This window comes from Cydia pomonella, chromosome 3, assembly GCF_033807575.1.
Source record: "Cydia pomonella isolate Wapato2018A chromosome 3, ilCydPomo1, whole genome shotgun sequence".
NCBI lineage: Eukaryota > Metazoa > Arthropoda > Insecta > Lepidoptera > Tortricidae > Cydia > Cydia pomonella.
In genome coordinates, this window is record NC_084705.1 from 26,428,727 (window position 1) to 26,456,059 (window position 27,333).

Sequence of the window (27,333 nt, forward strand, 5' to 3'; positions counted from 1 at the left end):
ACGTTCGTATGTATTTTGTTGTATGTTAGTATGGCTCAAATCTTGATGGAAACGGCAGAGGAAAATATAACACTTAGTTCGCGAGTAAGTCCCGTTCTATAATTTAATAATGTGTATAAATGGTGAAGGTATAAAAAACTTATTATTTTGTTTCTTGAAATCCTGCTAGCCCGGAAAAGAGATAAAATAAAAACACATTACATAAATAACTTTTTATTGATTGTATACTTATTAGCATACTTTCCTAATTATGATAATCACTATGATCAGTTATATGATGCCTTATAAAGGATAAGCTGAATAATGTCTGAATTGGCCGTTTTTCTGCACATGTAAACACATTTTTGCACCAAACATTTTCTCTGCTCAAATACTAGCATTAAAGAAAAAATTATCATACAACTAGGCATTCCGGAGGCCTGTGAGTTTCCTATACTGGCTAAAGTGTTCAAGGTACTGGTGAATAGTGTCAATGGGCGTATATATCTCGTGCATGCGGCTTAGAAGGTGCTGCGGCGGGGTCACAGGCACAGAGGGGCCGAGCAGGCCCTGGAGGAACTCCCGTAGGAGGCCCCAGACGGCGTTCGCCATAACACAGGGCCTGTATTCAACCTGAGAAAGTTTTTAAAATTATTAGCGACCGAGAAAGACTCAATATAACTAATTATATAAAACATGCAGAAATATACATTTTATCTAAAGCCCGACCAGAAATATATGATCATTGTCAGGAAGGCGCTGTTATTCTCATGTATAGGGTGACAGTTCAATTTAGGATTAAAAATTTAGTTCCAATGAAATTCTGCAATATGGTGCGTGATCGTACTGATCGTATATTACTGGTCAGGCTTTAAAATAATCACTATTGTTCAAAAGATATTTGCTTTATTCTGTGCAAATACATTGACATATTTGTTTAATTTTGAATTGTTTCATGTGCAGGTTTCTTGTGCAATTGTTTCAGGCACTAGGTTTTTATTAGACATTTATTTACAAAAACTAAGTAAAGTTCACCTCAATAAGGATCCCTTTAAAATTCTGGTTCATCATAACAGATCCAAGTTTCACACAGAAATCTCCCAACTCAAATCTCGGTCCTTTGCTTTCAATCTTGGTCTGTTTCTTGGACGTATAGTGTTGTGAGAGCTTCATCATCAGTAGATCGAACAGACCATCGGCAATAACATGGATGTTCTTTGTGCCACTTTCTAGTATGGAGAAGACAGAGGCGGGCTGTTCTGAGTTGTGGAGGATGTGGACTGTTTTTGTGGTGCCTGTTGATTAAAGGGAATGATAATGTGGTAGTGGTCGGTGCAATAGTAACAACATTTTGTTATTAATTATATTGCAGGCATTTAATAACCTTTACAGTACATATGGTGCTGCTTTACTGCACTAGTGCGGTAATTAGCACTTTACATGCATATGTCGAAAAATTAAAGAGTCCAATTGTGTTACTTTAAAACACTCACTTCAGTCATGTTTTGATTTATTGTCACTCATTATAAATATCCTACTTTTCACACTTGAATTGTAATTGTACTATTTCCCTTAAAACCTGTGTATTCAAATAATCAAGATAATCACTGATTTCAAAGTTTTACCATTTGTTGTTGTAGTCACCTCCTTAGATTATGGTATATGACAGAACATCAACCAACTATTAAGAAGGTAGTTGAAACCTTTCGCAAAGAACGATATAAACCGCAATGAAAAAACGTCTTAAGAATGTTAAACATTGAGTCTTACCCATTTGTGGATGAGACAGGTAGCTTTCACAGTCCACTAGGAACTGCCCTTGTTGTGTAGCTCCCAACGCCAGCAGGCGTCTTGTCAGGAGCTCTATTACAAATGTCCCAGTCTTATTCTCAGGCACTGGATACTGCTGCAACCTATCAAAATATCGTCCAGGTCAGATAGAGAAGAAACCAAGTCAATTATTTAATTGAAACTGAAAAGTAACCATTCAATCGATGTAATTTACTAATATAGATAGATTGCAATAAAATAACATATAACTTACACTGTTACACCCATGGTTATTGAAAATGTTGATAAAAAAATTACCGGACCAGGTTAGATTAGTTCAGTTGGCATTTCAAAGCGAAACGATTAGTAGATAATAATATTATGTACTGAAAACGCAACATTGACAATAGGACTAACACAACAACACATAAAACTTGTGAGAGTGATTTAGAAAATTTGCCTAAACAATAATATTCCACAGTGGAGTGGATATTTGGATTATGGAGTATTTGAATAGATGTTTTTTTGACAGTAAGGTCTACTTTCATTTTTTGAAAACGTTCCATTATACTCATGACGGAATAATGTCAATATGTTTAAATTCTAAAAACATGTTTTTTAACTTAAAAAAGACCTATTTGATAAATTTTGGTAAGAATTGAATAAACTAGCAACAGATTAATAAATAAATAATTTCTTTTTAGATCACTTCAGCACACTATGAAATGCGTGATGTGAAACAAAATATACCTAGGAATGTAGGAATAGTCTGTATTACCATAGTGGGGAATATAACTAATGGCAGCACTGGCGCTCAATTGGCCTGTTCCCTTTGTCTAAATCTTATCATGACCACATCTGCCAATAAACCAATAAGAAGCCGTGTTATGATACTTAGGCATCGTGATCTAATAACAAGGCCAGAATTGCGAAAATGGAAACAATTCTCTGTTATCAACCGTTATTGCTGGACCAATGAAAAATCGACAGATATTTATAAGGTATGTGTGACTTCTTTAGGCAAATTGACAAGTGGAGGGGCCCAATATTACGGAGTATTTATTTACATCAAAACCAATAAATTCATAATATTTCCGTTCAAGTGGCTCGGACGATATAAAAATTGACTTTTCCGTTGCGTCGTCAAATTTTAAAGTTTTGCGTGAAGTGTACATGTAACGCAATTTTTTTTGCAAGTATTATTTTTTGCTGTGATCAAATCACGCGACGGCTTATTATCTAACTAGTTGTCGTATTTGGATGGTTGAAAATGATCCCCGATAACGTAACGCTAATTGTTAAGGCCCCAAATCAACAAATTGAGGACCAGAATATTGAGTGCCAATCTTCGTGGACAGTGAAGCAACTGAAGGGCCACCTCTCGGAGGTCTACCCTAGCAAACCGGTAAGATTTCCAATATTTTCGTCAGAAAATTTTATTGTTTCCGTCATAGTGTAGTCCTAGTTTAATATTTAATAATATAAAAATATTCTAATATAAACATGGTTATAATAAGTTTAATTATAAATTTTACAAGGATAATTATTGCTAATAGAAATGCACCCTGCTGTTCTACTCTGCTAAATTGAAACATAACCTTTAATGAGATCATATGCAGAAATCAGTATTACAGTAACTGCATGGAAGATTTTTTTTTTTGAAAATCAAAAAGCAATGCATATTAAAAGTATATAAAATATTATTTTATTTTTCAATAAGAAATTGAAAGTATTTTGCTAAATGACTAGGAAAATCTAGTTTCCCATTGATTGTGTATAATTAACACTTGTATACACAATCAATCTCGAAATGTATGCAAATTAGAATCTTATTCTTACCTACATAAGTTAAGTATTAAGAAATACATTATCATTTGATATGCCTGAATGATGATTAATTGATATTGTTGAATATATCTATAATTACGTGCTTGAAGGACATGTTGTTGATGATATAATTTCATTCATATTTCCTGTAATGTATGCAGTAAATTTACCCGTTATTATATATTGTTACTTTTGATGGCTCTGTGTGTAAGAATGCACAAAATATAATATAATTGTTTTTTTTGAAATCATTACCTACAATGCCTTTTTTCTTTTGTTTCAATATTCTGCATAGACTTAATACACTGTTGCTAGCACTAAACAAGCTAGGCAAGCTGCAATGAGCAAATGTTATAGCAGGAGTCTACTGTAGTAAAAATATCACCTACTGCAACAGTTGATAGCCACATTAAATAAGTAGGTTGATAATTTTTTTAAAGTATTTTTTTCTGATCAATTGTACCATCGCCCACACTGTTAACTGTCCATAGGTGGATCTTATTACAAAAGGCATAAGGTCCATTGATGGACAGTTAAAGAGTGTTGCTGTTTGTATAAGTATAATACATATACCCATATATGCAGTGAAGATCACTATAATCTATTCAACATGTGACCTTGTAACATCACATTGTAAATAATGATCACAACTGATGTCATTTTGCCAAAATAGACTATTTATGTGGGTGTATTAAGTATACATAGTAACATACATACTGGCTGATATTTTTATCCTTGATATAATTTTTATTTTGTTTCGATGTTTTATGCTAAAACCTTCTATACAAGTTCAGACGGACGTTTTCCACCCGGGTTCCCCACATCCTCTCCCATCCTCTCTAGGTGACCGAGCCAGCGGAGTCGCGTGGCTTTGATCTCGCCAATTATATTGGGCATCACAACCAGATCCTCTAGCTCCCTATTCTTCCTACTTTTCCAAGTTCCATCTTCATCTCTGATAGGTCCCAGAATCTTCCGCCAGATTGTCCTCTCCGCCACTAAGAGCTTGCTCTTTTCTTTTTGAGTCAGAGTCCAAGCTTCACACCCATACATCAAAATTGGCCTAATTACAGTCTTGTAGACACGAATCTTGGTAGGTATTACTTCTAGTTAATTTATATTGATAAATGATTTTCTACCTGACTTTCTTATGACTGGAAGTGGATATTTGTTAAAAACACCAATTGAAACTTATGTATAAAAATAGTCACATGACTTTTCGTAGCATCTGTCATCCTATTACCTTTATTTCTATTTGTTTAATGTTTGTTGATGTACAATTGTTATTTTGACTAGAGCCCCAACATGCCATTCAATAGTATTATGGTTATAATAGACTTTATTACTAACCCAGTAAGGTAGAAAATCAAATGTTTTGAACAAAACCATGTCATTTGACTAGAAGCACCAAGTCTAAATTTTTCTCTAGAAATTACCAGTGTCCCTAATCTGAAATATGCCTGCATTATATACTCTACCCTTGCTTTACTCTAAAGTAGGCTCAAACGATAGGAATGCTGGAATACATAAGACAGAGATATGTATTTCCAATTTTAATATACTGAATTGATTTGTATTTCTAATATACTGAAACTGTTTTTAAAATGTACCGCATGTTATCATTTATTACAGCAAGATAGGAGAGAAATAATTATTTCATTTGTCAAATAATTAATTTTCTTACAATCTACGCATATTTGCCATTATGTATATAGATTTCTCATGCATACACTAAAAACCATTATTTCATACCTGCTAGCTTATCAGTAGCAATTATTTTGAAGTAGTTATTTGGGTTGTTGATAAGCATAGTTATTGTTTTAACAGCCAATCAAAATGCTGCTTTTTCTTGTACTTGCTGGTTTTATGTAAATAACACATAAATAAATGGAATAAGTGTATTAGATTGTACCTATTATAAAAAAAAGATACATTCAACATAACTGATTCCTTATGGCCGAAGGAAAATTGATTTATCATTATAAATAAAAAATACATGGACAAAATAATAAACATAGGTACAGTCAGCATCAATAGTGGAATATAAAAAAACGCATTAAAATTATCTGCCACTGCCACTTGGTTAGGCTAGCAGAGAATGGTGCCTACTCTTCTGTACTCTACTGTATCTACTTTTAATTTTATTGAATTCCCTGATATGCTACTTTTGATGCTGTTTGTTTATTTAATTTTACTATAAACTGATCGGCCATTGGCCCTAGTCTCACGACTAACAACTGATGCAAAGTCAAGACAGAGCCTCCGGTTCAGTAATTGCTTATTCACTCTTGCTTTAAAGAGACTGATGTCATATTTCTTAGGGAATACAGAAGGCGGCAGCAACCATGTACCATTAAAGCCATTGCGAGGCATATCGCATAGCATGTTTAGATGAAACAAATTTCCAATTATTGTGATTTAAAAGTCACATGATCCCTCCGCCAAAAATCTGCTTGCATACAAAATTATTTCAGAAATTCATTTTAGAAATAAACCAATCACGTGCCGACGCGCTCCCATAGCAAAAAACTAAACGGGCGCGGGGTGCGCGGCGCGGGTCCGCGGAGTATATGTATTTTGTACTATATTTTTGTCTACTGAGATACCAATTTTCATTGATTATTTAGGCTTTATAGTAAAAAAGTATTATTTTATGTGACTCGTAGAAATAGTATTGTATATGTTTACAATAGTGATATAATCAAGCTTTTATATCTCGTACCTTACTTAGGCAACTCAGCAAGCTTCACTGTCTAAATACTGTACTTGACTGAAAAGCTCTCTATTATATAACGATTGTATAAAATACTATTTTGGTTGTTAAGAGTTGCATTGGATAACAAAACCTTTATTTTTCCTTTCAGGGTGCAGATGAACAAAAAATCATATACTCAGGCCAGTTGTTAGACGACAACACTGTGCTCAAAGATGTCCTACGAACATACGAAAGCCAGATAGCACACACTATGCACCTTGTGTGCACACCAAAAAGGAATACAGAACCACCAGCACCTACTCCTGATGGACTAAGACAGAGAAATGTCGGTGATAGAGCAGAGCCTATCCAAGTATCAAGGCCAGAGACAAGACAGAATGACCAGAACCATACAGTGGAAATGCAGAACTATTTAAGTTCCTTTGTCAACAATTATGGTCGGGTACCACCTTACCCAAACAACTTTGGTGGAAGATTTTTGCCGGCGAATCCTAATGACCCCGCGTCATACGCTAATCATATGATGATGATGCAGCAAGCGTACCTGCAGTATATGCAGCAATATGCCAATATGTAAGTACTGTCGCACTAGCCCATCTGCAAGAGATGTCTTTTCTCTATGGCTGCTATTCCACAGAGGCGGAGATAAGAGCTATTGGTTGATGCCCGCAGGTCTCCTTTCATTTCCGCCTTAGTGAAAAGGCAGCCTAAAGGGATAAGTTCAACTGTCATTTTGTTTATCTATATATCTAACCTGTCGACAAACCTAAGAAGGCGGTGATCTTGGACACGGCGTGGATAGTCCGGCGGTTCCTCCGTTTGAGGCCCTGACCACCGGCAGCTTTGTCCCTGCCCCGCTATTGTTTTTTTAATGTGTTTTTATATTTTACTTTTATATCCATATTGTAAAAAACCGCAGCCTAAGAAGTAAGAGAAATAAAGGAAATAATAAGTTATGTCAATATTTTGATGAGCAAGGTTGCCAGAGCTCAATGAGAGTGCGGGGTGTTAGGGTCGGTATCACGCATGTAACACCTCTGGAGTTGCAGGCGTCCGTGAGCTACGGAGACTGCTTACCATCAGGTGGGCGGTTTGCTTCTTTGCCACCGACGTAGTATAAAAAAACATGTGAAAACCCGTATATAGCGAAAAGTGACTACGGACTGAGCTCCCACCTGACAGGTTGCTGGCAGTAAATGCGTTAAATAATAAGTTAATAACGTATTTAGCTTAACATAATAATATTTAATAAGTTGTCATTACGAAATCTCGAAATAGTTCATAGGTGTCCGGACCAAGAACGTGATAAGCCTTAAATCCTATTTACGCATTAGTCATCGATTATTTTCGTTTCACGTAATAGGCAAACGCTACATAAGGGGATATAATGTATCTGCTAGTACGAAAAAGTAATGGTTACAAATTACAATACGAATTAACTTTAGTTTTGCACTCACTAAAGAAAACGACCATAAGCATCACTGCAACGGTATCTGTACTTTAAGAGGAGACAAGGAGATAGAATCGGGTTTCCGAGTTAAGCCACGTATTCACTATAAGTAAACATTTCTGTTTAGAAACCAGGTTTATAAATGTTTTGTAATGAGTACCATACATTTTCTGATAAACTTGGTTTGCCAATACTGTTTATAAACAAAATTGTTTATAGTGAATACGTGCCCTTAGCGCGAGAGAGTAATCCGTTGCAAAAGGATTACTGCTTTAGAGACGCCTTAACCCTTTGAACGCCACGCCTTTCGTGTGCGGCGTGTCATCGTGAACCTTGACTTCGAGTCAAACTTTGTGATACACTAGTACTCTTAAGGTTAGATTACGCGGGTGTGGTTTATTTGTGGACCACGCTTATTAGTACGGACAGAACGCATGTGGGCGTTATTGTTTTAGAATCCCTCTGCAAACGCAAGTTACTCCTTACTTAAATTCATCAGGCATTCTCAAAATGACTTACAGAAGAGAACTTCCTTGTTGTTTAGTGTTTTAATGTTGTAAAACCAGAGTACCTCTTTGAAAAGCTCACCTGGTGCTCAAACACTTCTATGATCTGTTTTAGATCGGTCAGTAACAAATTAATAACTTCATAAAACTGCACGTCCGCATTTCGAGGTAGTTTTAAATACACAGCAACTAAGTGCTGGAATAATCTCCACCATTACAGATCTTTAATTCTCTTAACAGTTTTAAAACACGCCTTAAACGACACTGTCTACAAATACAAAATGAACTCTCTCTTGGCGGTAGAGCAATAACTTATTTTCTCTGATTGTAGCCGAGCCAAACATAATACCTTTTTGTTATTTAACAAATGTAACACATATCAGTGAAAGCATAAGTATTAAAGTTAAATGGCGTTCTAAAAGTTTTAATCATGTGTAAAAAGATGACAGTAAACTGACTGTGGCTACAAAGTTTGCTTTGATAATCCACCTCTTATTTCAAATTCTTTTTGGGGTGACCAAGTATGCGCTGATTATTCGGATTTCAAAAAGTGGCTACAAATTGAAGCATATAAAATAATGTATTATTTTTATTTCACTAAGATTTTTTGGGGACTTTTCGCAACTTATATTATCGTATGGCTAACTAGTCAAAAAGAACCCTGTATAAATTGTTAAGTGGGTTTTAAGATTGAATTTTGAATGTACCTACCAATAATGCGATGTTTGTTGTGTTAAACAAACAATTTCTATGACTATGTGTTCTATCTCTTTGGCGGTAAAAAAAGGCATTAAGAAAGCTATTTGCACTTTTTTTCTAATTATGCAATAAAGTTAATGTAATTAATCAATTACCCCCAGGTGGCAAGCAACCCACAACGCGGTCCCTGCAGCCCCGCCCGTACCGGAGACGCCCGCCGCGCCCGAGCCCGCGCCCGCGCCGGAGGATGACGAGGCGCCCCGCGACTGGCTTGACCATCTATATGCGGCGTCGCGCATCGCTATACTGTTCTCACTGGTGTACCTGTACGGCAGCCCGGCGAGGCTGCTTCTCGTGTTGCTGTTGGCTGTGGCTGGCTACTTGTGAGTATAATACAAGACACACTGTTTAAGAAGCTCTGGAGTGGCTTGGCCACCTGTAGATACGTGAAGTGGTCTCGTACATCATCATTGAACGTAGGTACTTCCCTTGTAGCCGTGACGGCCTCAAAGGACAGTGTTGCACCTCTCAAACCGTTCGCAATACCTCGGTTGGAACTTGGAAGCGTCTTACTGAGCGATATATCCATTCAATCACTAAACGTTAATGTTGATCATATTTACTTTTGGTCAGCCTTTATGACTGTGTGGGGCTGTCTCGTTATGCCTTTTGAGATCCAAGTCAACACTTACGGACAAATGACGACCTAGGTACTTACTTTTTTTTTAAATAAATGGTTTTTACTCTTTGTTAATTTGAGGTTTATTACAAACATAAACGTATCAGATCTATTGTCACAAAAATAACAGCTGACGTAGATACCTCACATAGATTATATATACATTTAGGTATATGATGTCCACTCCACGCCCATAATAAGACCGTCGTATCATAAAGAAAAAATGGCAATGAATAATAATCCTTTTTGCAGGCACCAAATCGGCTTCTTCCGAGACCTCCACATTAACCAGGCACCGAGACTGCAGCCAGTCCCGCGCCCGGCCAACGTAGACCTCGACCAAGCCCAAGCCAACCAAGCCCCCGTTGACCAAGCCCCAGTCAACCAAGCTCCAGTGAATGAAGCAGCTGCCCCAGTTAACGCTGAAGCTGTTAACGCTGCCCCACAGGTAAAAACATACCCCATTATTTTTAAGTTAGCAAAAATCTGACAAATATCGTTTCTTTACAACTCTCTCTCCCTCCCTCCTAGGCAATAATTATGAGCAGCACTCAAGATCTTTCTTGATTCAACCCACCAACGTTCCTTTCGGCCTCTAACAAGCACAAATAATAAATTGACGGATAAGGACAAACGATTTGTTATGCCTGATAAGTCTTAACTCGCTTAAAAGTTAACACTTATTAAGCTTAAATCTTATTACAGATAAGTTTTCGTAAAACTCGCTTTAAACTTAATTTAATGAGTTTTATCTATGTATCTGCAGAGCACTCTAAAGCTTACTTATTTTTCTATGGCCACACTTAACGTAAAAATTTTATTACTATGAAAATTAAACAAATTTTTTTTTTCGTCAGGTAAACCACGCCAGTGAAACCACCCCACCAGAAGACAATCAGCAGTCTCTCTTAGCGGTAACATGGATGATTTTCACCACGTTCTTCGCTTCTTTGATACCGGATACCAACTAGTGTTTCGTGAAACTAGTGTGAATTATACTTAGAATTGTCTGTAATTATGGGTTACATGCGTTGAAATTGTAGTTTTTCGGCTGCCCTTTTTACATTGTGAAGGACGTAAAACATTCGGTAGAGAAACTTGTTTAATCTTTTCCGAATGTATCATATAGTAAATACCTATATCGTATGGGTAACATATTGGTTGATGTCAGTGATGTTATTTTTTTTAAGTAATTGGCTTAGATATCACAGATCTACAATGACGCTTGCAGGCCCCGTAGGTTCGTGTTCTTCTGTCACTCTCACTGGGCAATATACTGCATATATAATATATCTATCGATGAGTTCCCTCAAAAATTTTAATATTTTTAGGTTTTGTGCACGAATTATTGAAAAAATAAGTGCATTTTGAAAATAAAAAAATCTGGATTCGAATCGATACAGTACTTCGAAAAATCGATGAAGTCACTAGAGAAAATCCTCAAGATTGGTAATTAAATCCGGCTCGAAGGACCAATGTTAGGGTCCTACTAGACGTAGAAATCATGACGAGGACTGTATAAAAATAGGCTGGTTAATTCCGCCTTAATTACAAAGAATCCCGGCCAAACAATTATAAAAAACTAATTCGGTGTTCGTCCGTTGCCGGTGGAGTATGTGATGCCGTGATGCGTATGACCAGTACTTAACAGCAATCGTATTGTGATCTAGAAAAGCGGTACGATTTTTCAAAAACTTCGCTTTCTGATCCTACGGCACCTTGATGATAATTGAAGTGTGCAAAAGAGAAGCATCGCGTATAACATATGTGAACATTTCATAAGTCCGATAAAGGCGAACTGCGAATGGAAAAACGTGACCACTTTTGAGTGTCATTAGCGGCCGCTTAAATGTACCAAAGCTGGAAATACGAAAAGCTGTATTTTATGTTACAAAACTAAATAATTTACGCATTCACATAATTATTTCTGAATTCAATAAATACTTCTAATGACATTTAACGCATTCACTGCCAGGGGGCGTGGCCTAGGAACAAACTTGTATGACGGTGAACGCATATATGCGTCGGTGGCAGTGAATGCTTTAAACGTCAATCCGATTTAGGTCGCACTTTTGATTTTTGACATGCAATCTTGTACATTGTAGATCCGTGTTACATATGTATTACATGATAAAATGTACATATACATAATTAAATTATATGTACTCGTATACATATACTAAACTAATAGATGAGTACAACTGACTAGTGAAATGAAGTCTTACTTTCCAAAGTTAGGTACTCCACGGTTATAGTTGTGTTTTCACGCAAAACGATTCTATGAGTGTCAATGTGTCGCATGCTTACACTTATTTCAAAAAGCCAACGTAAAATGCCATCAAGCATTAAACCTTTTTAGTTTTAACCCTTTAACGCCACGCCTGTCGTGTGCGGCGCATTGTTAACCTTGTCGGAATGCACGAAAGTTTGTTATGAGGCTGTAGCCTTGCGCGTCACTTGACATTTTGGCGGTCAAAGGGTTAAAGGGCATGCATGCCAGGAAAGAGTGATAGATCCCAGAAGCGATTGAACCTCGCGACTTAGTCGCAATAATAAATTTCTGTAGAAAATAATATATGGGCCCTGTTTGAATATATGGGCCTTGTTTGATTACATTTAAGGGTAAGTCCTGGTTGTTAAAATTCCTCGTACTGATATAAAACCAAATATTAAATGTGTATAATTTATCTTTTTCTAGTATTAGGTGGACTTGCCACTGTGGATTTATAATGTTTGTTTCTATATTTGGCCGATTTGAAATTTAAAGTGATTTTTTAAAAGAACTGTTCTAAGATATAGATAATTTCTTGCCATAAATATATTATCCTCTTTCTGATTGTTTGGCGGTTCATAAAATTTGGAGCAGTAATTGACGAAAAGTTGTTTTTCCAACAACATAAAATACTTAATGGCTTGTGTACGTCATGTTTGTATGATTAAAAATATTTATTATAATATAAATAAATATGTATTATAAATCCACAGTAGGTATTTAGTTCTACGTAGGTTAAAAATGTATTTAATGTGATGAAAAAGCATGTAAAATAAATAAATAAAGGGTTTATATTTAAAAAATCTCTTATAACGATTTGTATAGCATGTTTAAGCCTATGATTTTCAACCAGTAGGGCTAAGATGACTGTCACCATGCCTGTCACGTTCTAATAAGTATGTAAGCGCGAAAGTGATGGGCATAGTGACAAACGATAAAAATGGAACCATGCTGCTACTGCTGGAGCACTTTTTGTTAGGGAAAGTGGTTTTAACTACCTTTTGCACTATTCACATTAGTATGTTTTTACATTGTCGCTATGCCAGTGAGAAAAAAACCGGTCAAGTGAGAGTTCGTTTTACTCGCGCACCGAGGGTTCTGTTCAAACTTTGAATTATCTCGTGTAACTATAAAGGCGAAAGACTTGATCAGAAGTACCTATAACAAGTATAATTCGTGTACAGCGCCATCTATAAGCAAATTGTCTAACTAATTTGCACAATGTAATGCACCTAAGTTGGTTTTTCGAGGATAATTCTCTATCATATGAACCGATTTCCAAAATTGTTATTTTATTTGAAAAACCTGTCTTTGATATAATCTCATAGAAATGTTAAATTGCAAACTGAATTCGAAAATGTTTTTGCCATTTAAAGAAAAACAGGACAGAGGCCTGATTATATTTTTCCTGTTAAATTTATAGTAATTTTAATATTATAAAATAAAAAAACATAATTATTCAGAAATAAGAGGGGAATGTTTTTTTTTCACATTTTCCTTCATAAATATTTTTTTTTCTCTATGATTAAAAAAAGAAAGAATGTTTTGCAATGTGATCCACTTGACCTAGTCATTAGACTTCCCCCTCTTCATATTGGGCATTTTCCATAGTTAATAAAAAAAAAGAAAAAAATACATTCAATGTGTCTGGGTTAGCGATGTTCATATTCATAACTATTCCAAATTTCAAATCGATAGCTTAAGTGGTTCTCAAGATATTTAGCGATGTGACAGACGGACTGATGTACGGACGGACAGTCGCACCGTAAGGAGTACTCTTTAAATAATTTTTGTGGGGTGGATCCCAATCCATATCCAACCCACAAAATTTCGTCCAAAAATTGGAACTTGTCTAAAACAAGATAACAAATTTAATGAATCTTCAATCTTGGAATCTTTTCGTTGACTTTTCTAAGTATTTCCATTGCGATAGGGTTAAAAGTTAGCATTAGCAAACCAGTATGACCAAGCAACATATTAGGAGCAAGTGAAGATAATTTTGGGCACCCTTTCCCGTTATGATGTCTGAAGAGTGATGACGAAACATTTTATTCTTCCTCGTAATAAACATAGGCATAGAAACGTTCATCTGAATTTAGTAATCATTGCATAGTTAACCTTTCTTGCTATGCAATTTTTCAGCGTGTAAATAATGAGTAGTTTTTATAGCGGTTAACTTAAATACCATCCTGACAATTGACAGTTAAACGAGATGGCACTGTACGGCTCTGTAAACAGGAAATACTCCGTAGGGGGCGCTACTAGCACATATTTTGTATGCTTATAAATTACATTACTCTATGGTTTACGGTTTGTGCTAGTGATGCACCCTTGCGACAGAACATTGCAGTAATTCTCCCTATTATAAGTATATTATAAGGTAACGCTGACTGTCAGAAGTTGACGTTTGACAATTCAGTAACCACAAAACATGGCGCGGTACTCATCATGGCACTTTACCTTCCCATATCAGTCAATAACTTTTTGCTATTACATTATGATACTGGGTGTAGCCATAAGTTATGTTACGAGTTACGAAGTTAATGGTCCATATCCCATTTATGAATTGAACGCTATTTTAATGAAATGGGTGGCCAATTAATATTTCAACAGAATTCATGTCTAGATCAGGTTGAAAATTGCTGATTATGTGCGTAGGCAGGTACAGGCAAGGGAGGGGGCTGTGGGGGGGGGGGGGGGTTTGCTCCCAGAGCTCAAATTTTACATTCACTATATGCCCCTCTGCGGCATCTGCCCCCAAGGACCTCCGGTAATATCAACTTGCCCCCCCTAGATCACTGGCTGGCTACGCCCTTGGCTGATTATTAGTTCTTGGCTCTGCGGTTATGAAATTACAAGAATACGTAAGTTCCAACAATTGGTGAAAACATTCCTGAATGAAGTATACCAGTTACTTATAAAGCCAGTTATAGAAAAGGATAAAATCAAGATTGTAAAATAAAATTGTATATGTAGTATTTAATTAAGGCTTAAGTAGTAGCAATTTTCGGAATGTGAAATAATATGTTAGATTTTTGGTTGCAAAATATGTTGGCATATATATGCACTAAATTGTATAGTTGTATTAACATGGATACAAAGATGAGCATTTTGTAATTAAGTTTTATGGATATTTACTCGTATTTGATATTACAGCATGCATAGCGGATCGTTCGTACTGTGATATTCCATGGTGTGTTTAATTTTCAGCTAACAATAAATTTTTAAAACATATGCTTTGATTTTTATTTAGAAATCATCAGTGAAATCAACATCCATTAACTCCACTGTTAATGGATCACCATCTTTTCCCCCTTTTTCTGTTTTATTGGTTGTATTTGGAGGTATATCATTTTCTTTTACGATAATATTATCACTATTATCCGATACAATTTCTGTTATTCTAGAATACGATTTATCTTCTTTAGTGTTCATAGTATTTGATGAATTTATTTCAGCCACTTCAGTTTCTATGTCCTTGTGGTTTTCATTAGATTCACAATTATCAGTAGTAAGATTTGCAGAAATTCCGTTTTGATCAGATTCCAAAGCTTCTTCAACTATATTCTCCTTATCAGAATTATTTTCATTAGTATTAGCAACATTTTTTACAACTGATGTGTGGACATCAACTGTGATGGATTCGTTTACTGCTAATACGTTTTCATCATCAGAACTGTCACTGTCAATAACATTAGTCCTATTGTGTTTCTTTATCACAGGTACAATGTCTATTTCTTCATTGTTTTCTGTAACATCATTTTCTGTATCAACTTTAGTTTTTTCTCCATTATTGACAGCATCATTATCAATATTTGTTCCCTCAGTTCTTTCTGGAATTTCAGTAGAATGGTTAGCATTCTGGTCAGAATTATTAGATTTATTGAGTCTTGCTAGTCGCCTTTCCTCAGCGAGTCTCCGGTTCCTCATCATTCGTTCTTTTTGTTCATCACTAATTGACGGTGATGATGTTACTTTAGGTAACATAAGGGGCGACCTGAAAAATAAAAACAAAATTAGACAAACCTTAACTATGTCACTAAAAATAGCATATCAATAACATCAAAAAGAATTTGAAATAGAGGTGAATTGTCAAAGAAAACTTAGTAGCAACGTAAATTTAATTTACTGCCATTTTTCGACACATGATTAAAACTTTGAACGCCATTTGACTTTGATCCTTATTCTTTCACTGATATGTGTTCAATTTGTTAAATATCAAAAAGTGTAAACGCTACCTAAAGGTTATGGCGCCATCGCTCGAAACGATGCTGCTATACCTTTGGCCTTTGATCTATTATGGATCTTTGATGGCAATAAGTTTACGTCGCTATAAAGTTTTTTTTGACAATACACCTCTATTTCAAAATCTCTTTGATAACATGCATTATTATGTATTCCGTTATACGTCCGAGATCTTAATCGAGGGCGTAACGCCGCCGTCGTCCGATAGCGTCTATGTATTTACACACTTTTATTTTCTACTAGCGACTTTGCATGGGTTGCACAAACAAATTATAGACCTAAACCTTCCCCAAGACCTAAATCACTCCATTGATTGGTGAAAACCGCATGAAAATCCGTTCAGTAGTTTTTGAGTTTATCCCGATGATACATACACACAGACAGACGCGGCGGGGGACTTTGTTTTATAAATAAGGTTTAGTGATCAAGTTCCTTAGAGGGCATACATTGATTATATTGGTTGATACCATATTATGTACATTATGTACCTACTCCTCTACTGTTATCTGTCATTTATGCATTCATTAACACGAATATAAGAACATACATAAAAGATTTCAAGAAAAGTCTATATTGTCTATTCCTCATAACAGCTCTTGTGCTTTTAATCGCTATAACGTTACTGCGATTAATGGCTACCAACCTAACAAAATCAAAACAAATACAGTTTTAAACTAAGTGCATTGCTGCCAACTTACAAAATATTCATTTGGTTGCATAGTAAAAACAATCACTTCTTAAGTCAGAAACACGCATGTGACACCCGTAATATAGCAACACCCATAGACTACGAAGACCGCTTAGCGTTGCTTGTTAGTCTCCGTAGGCTACGGTGGCCAAAATCGAGAAAAAACTGTCCAAAAATTTAATTTATCAAGTAGCAAGTACCAGGGCCTCATGAGTTACGAGGTGTCGCTGACCGGCCGGCCGCGGCCCGGGGCGGGCCGGGCGCGTAACATGGTATGCTCGCGCGTCTTGGCTATATACTTTTGCTTTGTTTGCCTAAATTAAGATTTATTTTTGGTGACTCGTAGGAAAAGTATTGTATGCAATGTTGCATAAGTAGGTCAAAAAATGCTCGTGGCGTATTCCTTTACAATGTTCGCCTACGCCTTCGGCTCCGACTCACATTGTAACTCACGCCACTCGCCTTTTTTGACCCTTCTTATACAACTGTTGCATAAAATACTATTGTATAGTCAGCAAATATGGCCTTGTTACATAATTTTAAATGGGTCATCAGTGCCATCACTCATTAAGCTTTACAAAGTTGTCTAAATACTTTTTAACAAAAATATTTTAATGAATGCCACTCCATGCCTATAGGATTTATTTAAAAATCAAAATTATATTACCTTGGAAATTTAATGCTGTTAAAAGTTAATTGACCCTTCATTTCAAGTCAACTCCACGCCTTCATTTTTGGTAATAAGTACCTACTAGTTACTTTTTTATCTGTATGAGTTCCTACTCATTAGGCGGGTCCACACAGAGCGAGCATACGTGCGAGGCGCACGCCGCCTCGGCCGAGGCACGTCTACACCGGCCGTGTTGTGTGCAAGGAAATTGCCGCGCATATGCGCGGCAATTTACTCGCTCTGTGTGGACCCGCCTATTTACATTTTTTTGTTGTTTCTTACCTTTGATGATTAGATACTGGAGTATGCATCTCTTTCCTAGCTGAATCAGGAGCAGGAGTGGACCGTGCCAACTCTATCTGTTGCTGCAACAAGCGGTCAAATTCATCCTCCTCTTGTGGTGGAGCTGCCTCATCTCCACTGGAGTCCTGCTGCTGAACTGTTTCCTCTGAGAGATACTGGTCTGTGCGAATTTTGTGGAGGTGAACCTAAAAAAAATTGAGATATTGTAGTACATTCAAGAATGCTAAACTAATGAACAGGCCTAGAACTCAGTAAAGGGATAGTGACACCATTTAAGACAACCCTTTATTTTGTACAAAAAGGTTGTATTGAAATATTAAGACTTATTGTATTATTATATTCATAGCATAATAAAAAGCATGTCAAAAATTATTTTGTTCCTTACAAGTATCCTAACCATTTTTAAAAAATTATAAACTGATCAGCGATTGGCCCTAGTCACACCTGATGGAAAGTGAAGACAGGGCCTAAGATGGAGCTCACCTGATCAGTAGTGGCCTATTCACTCTTGCCTTAAAGAGACCAAGGTATATTTGGTCTCTAAGATAATTAAATTTATTCTTTGACAAAAGGATTTATTGGTAGATGAAAATAATAGAAGAATCCTTTTATATATTATATCCTTTAGAAAAACTAAATATTAGAAGGATAGGGCCACCGGATCTAGCTGTGCAACTATGTGAAGAATGTGTCCTATCTAACCCACCTAATATGTACCTTGTTTTTACCTTATTCTTTCTATTAAGTAAATACCTTACCATAACTGGTCTTTTCTTCCCGAGAGTTTCAATCTTCTTGAGGCAGTCATCAAACTTGAACTTAGGGTACAGTCTGTAGGCCCAATGCTCTAGTTTCTTGAGAATAAGGTCTAAATCTTCTCTTTCATGGCCTTTCCCTGTAAAATAAAAGAATATTTACTGCCAGAATTGCTTTCCCGGAGTAACTTACAACAAAACTTAAACATCCAGTTTTTTTGTAGATCTATAAAATATTTATTTATATAAACCTTATTGCAAAATTAAAAATATACAGTTACACTTTTGTAACTGTATATTTATGGAAATAAATGTCTTTACATTTATTTATTATTAGAGCTTTGTTATTCCACAGAGAAATTTTATTGTTTGATATCTATATTTTTGAATTTGAATTTTATTTTTCTGCTGTAGACCCCTTCTGGGTAAAAGCCTCCTCCAGCTGTCTCCATTTTTTTTTGTCTTTTGCTACGCTTTGCAATTCCTTATCCGCAGTAGCAACAATTTTGTCCTGCCATCTGGCCTAGTGGATGTCCTCTCTTTCTACAGCACCGGGGCCCCTTCCATTTGGTCACCTTTCCTGTCCACCTCCTATCATTGAGCTTTGCCACATGACCAGCCCATCTCCGTTATATACTCAGAGAAAAGTGTAAGGCATCAGTTACTTGTGTCCTTTTTTTAATATCAGAGCATCTTGTTCTGTCTTTTAGTTTTATGCCTAAACAGCTTCTGGTCTGTATTTTATGTTTGGTTGTCTGATTTAAGGTCCAGGTTTGCCAGGCATATGTGAGGCAAGGCAGTAGGGATGAATCCATCACTGTTTTCTTCAGGTATACAGGAAGTTGTGATTTGAGTATTTCTTTGTGAGCCCAGAATTGTTTCCATGTATTGGCTATTCTTCTTTCTATTTCTTCTGTATTTCTTTCAGGGTTAAATGATATTTCCCAAGATATATGTATATTTCGGGGGTATTCATATTCAGGTGTGGTGGTGTTTGCTAAAATGGGTACTGGTTTTTCATTAGTCATCAATTTTGTTTTTTCGAGATTCATCTCTAACCCTACATTTGCACTAGCTGTCATTAATTCATTTATCATCAATCCTAGTTGGGATGGGTTTTCGGGCAGTAATATGATATTGTCTGCAAATCTCAGGTGGCTCATATATTTCCCAGACACATATATTCCTTTGTTTGACCATGGTAAGTCACACATTAAATTTTGAAAAACAGGAATGAATAGTTTTGGGGAGAGTGGGTCACCCTGTCTCACTCCGTGTTTAATGTCTATATCTGTGCCTAATCTGTCCAGTTTGACTCTACTTTTGCTATGGGAGTATATATCTCTTAAAATGTTTATGGACTTATTATTTATTCCTTGTTTGTTCAGAGCTTCCCATATGCTTTTGTGTGAAATACAGTCAAAGGCTTTTTTGTAGTCAATAAAGGCTATAGTGGTCTTCGCAACTCCATGTACTTTTCTATTATGTGCTCCATTGTATGGATGTGGTTTGTCATGCTGAAGCCTCTCCTGAAACCTACTTGCACACACACACACACACACACACACATACACAAAAGACATACTTAATCCCATATGGCATTCTCTAATAGTCAACCTTTAGGCCAAACCGAGAAGCATAGTTTATTGCAGATTTTTATTTCATTAATTTAATGTATTTATGTATTAGGTACATACCTTTAAATTTAAATTCTTTGAAATGTTCAGGTAAGACCTGAATTCCCCTTGGGCCGGTAAGCCTTGCCGGGTTCAGAACAAAACGGGGATTTTTCACAACCTTTTTAGCTTTGGCTGTATGATCTACTACTCTCTTGTCTTCCTCTGTAAAAAAGTTAATGTTAAAAAAATCAAATAAAAAACACCCACACACACATAATAGCAGCGTTTTACCTTACAATAAAACGCTTATTAAGCGAAATACCTTATTTGAAGCCTATTTAATATTTGAGAGTGCGATGCTGTTTGACAGATGACGTAGCGGTTCACTATAGGCTGACACCTACCCCCTTTGTACTTGTATTTCAAGTTTTAACCCCCTCCACCAGGCGCCCGTGGCCCGCGGCCGCGGAGCTCTTCATTGGGTCTCAAAATATAAATAAAACGAAGTTGCAATATACCACATTCGAAAAAGGATTGCATTTGATATTATTTCGTTTTCAATATGAAGAGACATACCAGTTGACTTGTATGTATAGACTATAGATGTTGCTTATTGCAACCTGCATGGTAGGAGAAAACGCAGTGAGTTAAAAATACCCTCGACGGGCATTATATAAGTGATTTGGTTTATTGCAACTGAGTGTTGTAGCCACAGGCGAATTTAAAAATATAGGCTTCAAATAAGGTATTTCGCTTAATAAGCGTTTTATTGTAAGGTAAAACGCTGCTATTAAGCTTCTGTACCGTTATTTGAAGCCTATTTAATATTTGAGACGTGTCTGTGATCGCCTGGTGGTCAGAAAACGCCAATGTGATTAATTTATACTGATATGTGAAAATGGTGGAGACAACAAGTACAAGTGTACTTAACAATCCGGGTACATGGATGAATGTGAAAAGGCTTAAAGTGTGCAGTGACATATTTTACTTTACAATGTTATTTATAGATAGGACCTATAAATATAGAAAACTGTATGTTTATTAAAATAAATTATGAAAACATAATTATACTTTTTATTTTATCCATCCAACAATAACATTGCGATCATTATATGTGTTTCAATACTTTCAATTGATTTCAAGGTCCACATTCTAACAAACTGACTCATATTTGACCTTATATTACCTTGCCAAAAAGAAAATAAACTTGATTATTGACACTTTAAAGTGTCTTTTACCCAGATATGGTTACCAAATATTGGTATTTACTTATGAGGCAGGATACAATTTAACTTATAGGCTCACAAAAAACGATTTTTATATACATTTTTCAGAGCTTCGCTTGTTTGCTTTCCAAAAATCCTACAGTCTTAAGGGCAAAGTAAATCATATGAAAAGTGCACTTATCACAACATGCAATATTGTCTATTATATTGTAGAAGTAATCAAGCTCTCAGCCAATTAATTCATGGATTAACATAAGCTGTCCTTATTTTCCCGCTTTTGAACATTCTTAAATAACAATAAGACAGTAAGTGATATAGTAGGTTAATTTGGTAGCGCTATTAACAGCTTTATGTTACTCATCCAAAAGAGTTCAACCCGTTACCACTCTCACCGTTGTAGTTGTGTACAGTGCATAGCCATTCAGAATGTAAATAAGCTCGTAGAATATCCAATTTTCAATCATAATACACAACAAGTCCCCAATCCGCATTGGGCTAGCGTGGGGACTATAGCCCGAGCCCTCTCGCACATGAGAGGAGGCCTGTGCCCAGCACTGGGACGTATATAGGCTGAATTATATTATATTATATAATACACAACAAATCCTATTTGCTGTAACCATTTTAATTTTTCTTTGATATTCGCTACGATGGTAGTCTTACCCCAGAGAGTATTCTAAAATATTTTTGGGCCTAAGCCCATACTTTAACCAGCCTATAATGTGGTTTTATTTTATTACATGTACAATAATTAGGGCCAGTATGGTAAGAACATGACCTTTATCAATTCAATGCCTGCAATACAGCAAAAAATAATACTAGGATTTTTCCTCTTGGAGGTATCATTATTACGAGTATCATGTTGAAATTATGTACCATCATGCAAGATGTATAGGTATATTTAAGGCTTTCACCTGAATATACTTACTTGGCCTTTAGTTTCATACATATTAAAAACATAAAGTGACTGATTAAAATCTTAAACAAGATCTGTATTATTGGCACTAAAAGCTCGTCAATTTCAGTTAGTGAGCTACAATTTAATCTTGAAAACTCTGCCAGGAGAGTGCTCTCCCGCTTGGTTCTTTGTATCGTCTGGTATTTCACATATTACAATGTCTGCGTTCCTGATAAGCCAAGGTTAGGCCTGTGCGTAGATGATAGATTTACGTTCGCTAAAGTGTTTGAATAAATTACAATTCGCATAATTTAACACATATAAGTAATAGCCATTCTAACTGGTAGTCCCAGCTTTGTTCACAAATATACTCGTACCTTATTTCAGGATTACCTACTTGTACTACCTGGTGCAAGCTCAAGGAAGCGCGAGATGTATGGACATAACTATTTATCTTACCAAGGATATGTTATTGACTGACGGGTTAGATAGTAAGGTCAAAGACCTTCGTTAAAATAATCAGTATTTAATCATTTGGCATTAAGTAGCCTTCCTATTTTTATGTTTTTGAAGAAAAACTAATGTTACATTACTTTAAACGAGATCTGAGAACTATATATACTTAAGTAGGTAACTTAACCTGTGGCATGCCCATGCCCAATGGCGCAGACTTGTCTAGCATTTACATTGTATCAACGGTGATATAAAGCAATTCTAATGTTATCTCAGTGAGCTCACTGATTCTCACATATATGTTTTGTAACATACAGTATACAATACAGAAACTTTGTCTTGTACATTATTGTTGCCAAAAACTGAATACTTATGGGAATAATTTCATAGGACACCAATTAATGAACATTGGTATAGAAATAACCTTCGAGGTTGCTTGCCTTTCTTACTACGTCGGTGGCAAACAAGCATACGGCCCGCCTGATGGTAAGCAGTCTCCGTAGCCTATGTACGCCTGCTTAATTCCACCCGGGAAATTTGTAATGTTTTATATTGAATATCATAACCACACAGTCTTTTAAAGTAGATTCGAACCAATAGGTAAATGTATGTATCTCAACCCTTAAGGGTTTGTATCCGTTATCCAAAAAAGCACTTTTGGCTATTAACAAGAAGTCGTCCCGACATCTAGGACATATATTTTAACGCCTGATGTATTCATCTAGATTAATAACCGAAATGGCTTTCTTTCATTTGGACTGCGATGATTAGTTGCATTGAGCTATGATTATATACCAGTTGTGGGTCATAGACATTTTATTAAGTCCTTCACGTCTTTCCTGTAGACAACGCAACGTTAACGGAGTTCAAGCCACGCTATGCTGCTGCAATCTGGTTATGCTGCTACGGGCGGGATACATTTTTTCCCAACCTTTGTTGTGTTTGACCCAAATGGGGTTAAATGATGAATAGCCAAGAACCTTGAACCAGTCCAGGGTAATATATTTATATCTTTAAACCATTAGAACTATGTAGCGGCGGGGCGGCCGGTTGATTAAGGCAATTCAAAACAAATTTAAAAATTTTAATTCAACGATCAGTATCATGAACTCTAGATTATCAAGATTATTAGCATGACTGAATGGGCCACGTATGAAGTATGAACCACTTATGGTGATTTTTAATATTACTCACCGGAAAGCCAGTTAACACATTCAGTGCCAGCGTGAGCTACGCGTTACGAGCGAAGTTGATAACGCGAGAAAACAGTATGTCTCGCAAAGCGCCTACTAAAAGGGAATACGCCTAGCGGGTCGCTGGCAGTGAGTGTGTCAAGGCTTATTTTATCTTTTTAGGGTTTTATGGTCTTCCTGGGCCAGTCTCATGTTTAGTGGGGTGTGTTTTCGCAGCAAAACGATAGTAAAAAATTATTTCTCGAATGCCTTGCGTAGGATTTTTATGTGCAAATAAATGATTATGAATTATTATTGTGAATTAGTCGGAGATTTACATGGGAGTTGAAATCTTGGCTTATAGAAAAAGATACATGTTAAGTAGGTACTTATATCATAAATGCTTTGTAGTACCAATATTTGATTAATGATACCTTGAACCAATTGATACCCGCTTGCGCAGCAGGCAAATGGATGTTGCACGCCTTGCGCAGGCATGTTGTATGATCTTAATATACTGTTATCTGATAACAGAATCAAAACCATGTCTGACTTTTAGCCCCAGTGACTAATCATTTTCACACGCCTTGCGCAGGCGGGAAAGGTCTTGGCGTTTGGAACCATGTTCATTGTATTAAGTATACTGGTCTTATAGTAGCCATCTTGCTTCATCTGCTAGCGTAGCAGGATAATGAAAATCGCACACCTTGCGCAGGCGGCAGGTCTTCAGCTGGCTTAATAGTAATATTCACTCGCCTTACGCAGGCGGGAATTATTAGGTACGTTATGTATGTATGCTTAACAGCACATATTTATATTTTAATAAACCTTCTGCTAAGTAGCAGGATAGTTATTGTAGTAGGCCATGGCGGATATCCATAATAGGTACAGGTAGTATAGGTACAATAAGTTACGCAATGGTAGTAAATTTCTCCACACCTTGCGCAGGTGGGAAAGGTTACAGTATGCTAATTTAACAGAATGCAATATTGTTCAACTCTGCTTACGCAGCAGGATATGTGTTATGCCTTGTGCAGGCAGCGGCGGTCTGTAACCACCCGACCTCCCAGTCTCAATTACGTTCTTAAGTCATGAAAAGATACTTCGAACCTCCTTTTCTCACAAGGGTTATAGTTATAGCAAAGGGGTAAATAGTGCCCCTCCTGTATGCAGTTATACATGTCAAAACTAAAATTTTATACGTATATAAATATAATAAAACTCCTTAAACGAAATTCACAATAACACAACTGAATGGGGATATGTCAGTTTTACATACAAGAGTTTCACTTTTAAATCCCTTGCTTTAACTAGAAGGCACTTTTAGCAGTTGCACTATTTATTATTACGTACAAATACCTTAATTGAAAATAAAATTCACAAAGATATTGACGGTACTGTGCATCCAAAGTTGGTATTATTAAGAAAAAACTTTCCAAAGGATATAAACAAAAAGATCGAAAAGGAGGTTTTCGATGTAGGTTTGTTAGTTACCTTTCGTCCCTCAGAGCGGAAATAGAAGCCCCGCGGGGCTTCGTCGACTTTAAGGCGGATAGGACCCTAATTTGGTAGCCAGCATGATACTAGAGTAACTTTACTGTTTAATGGTACCCATGGCAATACCAAACATGGTATTTCTTTAATGGCTTCTTATTCTAGCTTATTTTAAGCGTTTTAGCCCCAGCTCTCAAGCATTCTAAAATTGGGGGTACTTCCAAATCCAGCCTTTATTGTGATATTTCGATTTAAATGCAAAATAAAATAATTTGTATCACAGCAGCACAGTACCAGAAAGTCTGGAAATGCACGAAAAATATCAGGTCATATATATCTTACGATCATTATTATTGTAATTACCCTAAGGTTACTTAATGCAAAATCACAAGTTGATTAGCATAAACTACGACGTCGCAGAGCGCGTCTTTTTAGTTATTCCTAAGTTAGGCAGTTCTATACTGTAATAGGAACCGCTATAACCTCCCTTTCGGAGGACAATAAAACTGTGGCCTATAAACTGCCATTCACATTTACACTTTTTCAAGGACCTGCTCCGTGCTTAAAATGATTCGATTCGCTGTAAACAAAATAAAATAAGAATCGCTTACTTACGCGACAGCTTCGCTGCGCTCGCGATGTGAATCGATGCGGTGTCAGCTTTGCTAAACACATTGACGAACACAAGCTGTCCATCAAATCATTGAAGTAATATTAACAATCGAACGGTAAAACCGTTTACAATACTTTCAATTAGTACTTACAAAAAATTCTAAGAATCTAAGGATTTCTAAGAATTTTTTGCAGTGAACCGAACGTTCCGACAAACAGAACGCCAATGAAGAGCTCCGCGGCCGCGGGCCACGGGCGCCTGGTGGAGGGGGTTAAAATTTGAAATACAAGTACAAAGGGGGTAGGTGTCAGCCTATAGTGAACCGCTACGTCATCTGTCAAACAGCATCGCACTCTCAAATATTAAATAGGCTTCAAATAACGGTACAGAAGCTTAATAAAGAAGAAAATGCTACTAACCAGCCTCATCTTCCTTTTCACTATCTTCATTACTGTCTGGAGACCGTGGTCTGTCATCCAACTCGTCACCTTCGATCACTCGCTCAAGCTCTTGAGCTTCACCTGCCTCGTCCTCCAAGAACACATCCTCTAGCAGGGACATAATTCATACATGTACTTCAATACACTTAACCTCTTTGTTATAAAATTACCGAAGCATTGAAAAACTTTGTTCAGTTAGTTTCTAATTCCTTTGAAGCGAAATATTGTCGCATTTCCCTTTCCTTTTCATTTTATGGTTTCGTTTTATTTCATTGTGGTGCTTGATTAACTTGACAGTGACAGTTTCAGATTTAGGCGGGAAAAGATTTTTTTCATATCTAACTTTACGCAGTAAAAAAAATAATATTTAACATTTTATAAAATAACACTGTATTAATTTTTTTTAAGCAATTGAATTGGCAACTTTATCCGAAAAATATTAAAGAATCCCATGAATTCACAAAGTAAATTAGAACCAGCCCTAGGAGGTTAAAATATCTATACTGACTAGCGTCTGTTACTAGACTGCAAGTGAAAAGGAACATCCCACGTACGAGGAAACGGCGTAGACAGATAAATTAGGCATGTAAACTTCCGTTTTATTATAGTAATAAAAAGAGCTTTAAAATATACTGCTAATTCATAAAAAAGGAACAAAAAAGAATTAGCAATTTAATTATTTATTTAATATTTCTCAGCATAAAACTATTGTTGTATCATACCCGTAATCAAAGAGTAGTATAATATATAGGACCCCATAATATACATATTTCCCTTTTACAGTGCATATATACATATTTGAATATTTAATTGAACACTTTTTTATGCTTTTAATTTTAATATGAAACCGCTAATCGAT

At 36.2% G+C, this 27,333-nt stretch overlaps 3 protein-coding genes and 1 long non-coding RNA gene across 6 annotated transcripts in view; 1 reads left to right on the top strand and 3 right to left on the bottom strand.

The window, feature by feature from the left end:
* Window positions 1-15,132, top strand: LOC133516423 (homocysteine-responsive endoplasmic reticulum-resident ubiquitin-like domain member 2 protein). Of its 3 annotated transcripts, XM_061849353.1 has the most exons (6): window positions 16-84; window positions 2,454-2,750; window positions 6,441-6,865; window positions 9,109-9,330; window positions 9,879-10,074; window positions 10,484-15,132. In XM_061849353.1, exons 1-6 carry the CDS (start codon window positions 31-33, stop codon window positions 10,595-10,597), a joined length of 1,308 nt encoding a protein of 435 aa, XP_061705337.1. In that variant the 5' UTR covers window positions 16-30; the 3' UTR covers window positions 10,598-15,132. The 3 variants fall into 3 exon arrangements, with proteins under 3 accessions (XP_061705339.1, XP_061705337.1, XP_061705338.1); XM_061849355.1 differs by lacking the exon at window positions 2,454-2,750 and having other exon boundaries at window positions 1-84; XM_061849354.1 differs by lacking the exons at window positions 16-84; window positions 2,454-2,750 and adding an exon at window positions 2,778-3,154.
* The window catches only part of LOC133516428 (uncharacterized), a 452,437-nt gene that overhangs the window by 363,323 nt on the left and 61,781 nt on the right, over window positions 1-27,333 (bottom strand). The gene's annotated exons all lie outside the window — the stretch shown is intronic.
* On the bottom strand, window positions 198-2,270 carry LOC133516427 (mediator of RNA polymerase II transcription subunit 20). The gene is made up of 4 exons (XM_061849360.1): window positions 2,024-2,270; window positions 1,750-1,892; window positions 1,015-1,274; window positions 198-612 (listed from the first exon to the last, which is right to left on the bottom strand). The coding sequence occupies exons 1-4, from the start codon at window positions 2,035-2,037 to the stop codon at window positions 403-405; spliced, it is 627 nt and encodes a 208-aa protein (XP_061705344.1). The 5' UTR covers window positions 2,038-2,270; the 3' UTR covers window positions 198-402.
* LOC133516422 (putative uncharacterized protein DDB_G0277255) lies at window positions 14,858-26,992 on the bottom strand. The gene is made up of 5 exons (XM_061849351.1): window positions 26,454-26,992; window positions 20,257-20,400; window positions 18,563-18,699; window positions 17,784-17,989; window positions 14,858-15,895 (listed from the first exon to the last, which is right to left on the bottom strand). The coding sequence occupies exons 1-5, from the start codon at window positions 26,593-26,595 to the stop codon at window positions 15,148-15,150; spliced, it is 1,377 nt and encodes a 458-aa protein (XP_061705335.1). The 5' UTR covers window positions 26,596-26,992; the 3' UTR covers window positions 14,858-15,147.

Bases quoted from the DNA above. Each gene is read 5' to 3' on its own strand.
- LOC133516423 (XM_061849353.1), top strand. From the start codon at position 31: ATGGCTCAAATCTTGATGGAAACGGCAGAGGAAAATATAACACTTAGT. The intron at 2,751-6,440 runs GTATGTGTGACT...TTTTCCTTTCAG, and splicing joins AATCGACAGATATTTATAAG to GGTGCAGATGAACAAAAAAT. The intron at 6,866-9,108 runs GTAAGTACTGTC...AATTACCCCCAG, and splicing joins ATGCAGCAATATGCCAATAT to GTGGCAAGCAACCCACAACG.
- LOC133516427 (XM_061849360.1), bottom strand. The intron at 1,275-1,749 runs GTAAGACTCAAT...TTTAATCAACAG, and splicing joins CCTGTCTCATCCACAAATGG to GCACCACAAAAACAGTCCAC. The intron at 613-1,014 runs GTGAACTTTACT...AAACTTTCTCAG, and splicing joins TTAAAGGGATCCTTATTGAG to GTTGAATACAGGCCCTGTGT.
- LOC133516422 (XM_061849351.1), bottom strand. From the start codon at position 26,595: ATGTCCCTGCTAGAGGATGTGTTCTTGGAGGACGAGGCAGGTGAAGCT. The intron at 18,700-20,256 runs GTATGTACCTAA...TTTATTTTACAG, and splicing joins CAAAGAATTTAAATTTAAAG to GGAAAGGCCATGAAAGAGAA. The intron at 17,990-18,562 runs GTAAGGTATTTA...AATTTTTTTTAG, and splicing joins GGAAGAAAAGACCAGTTATG to GTTCACCTCCACAAAATTCG.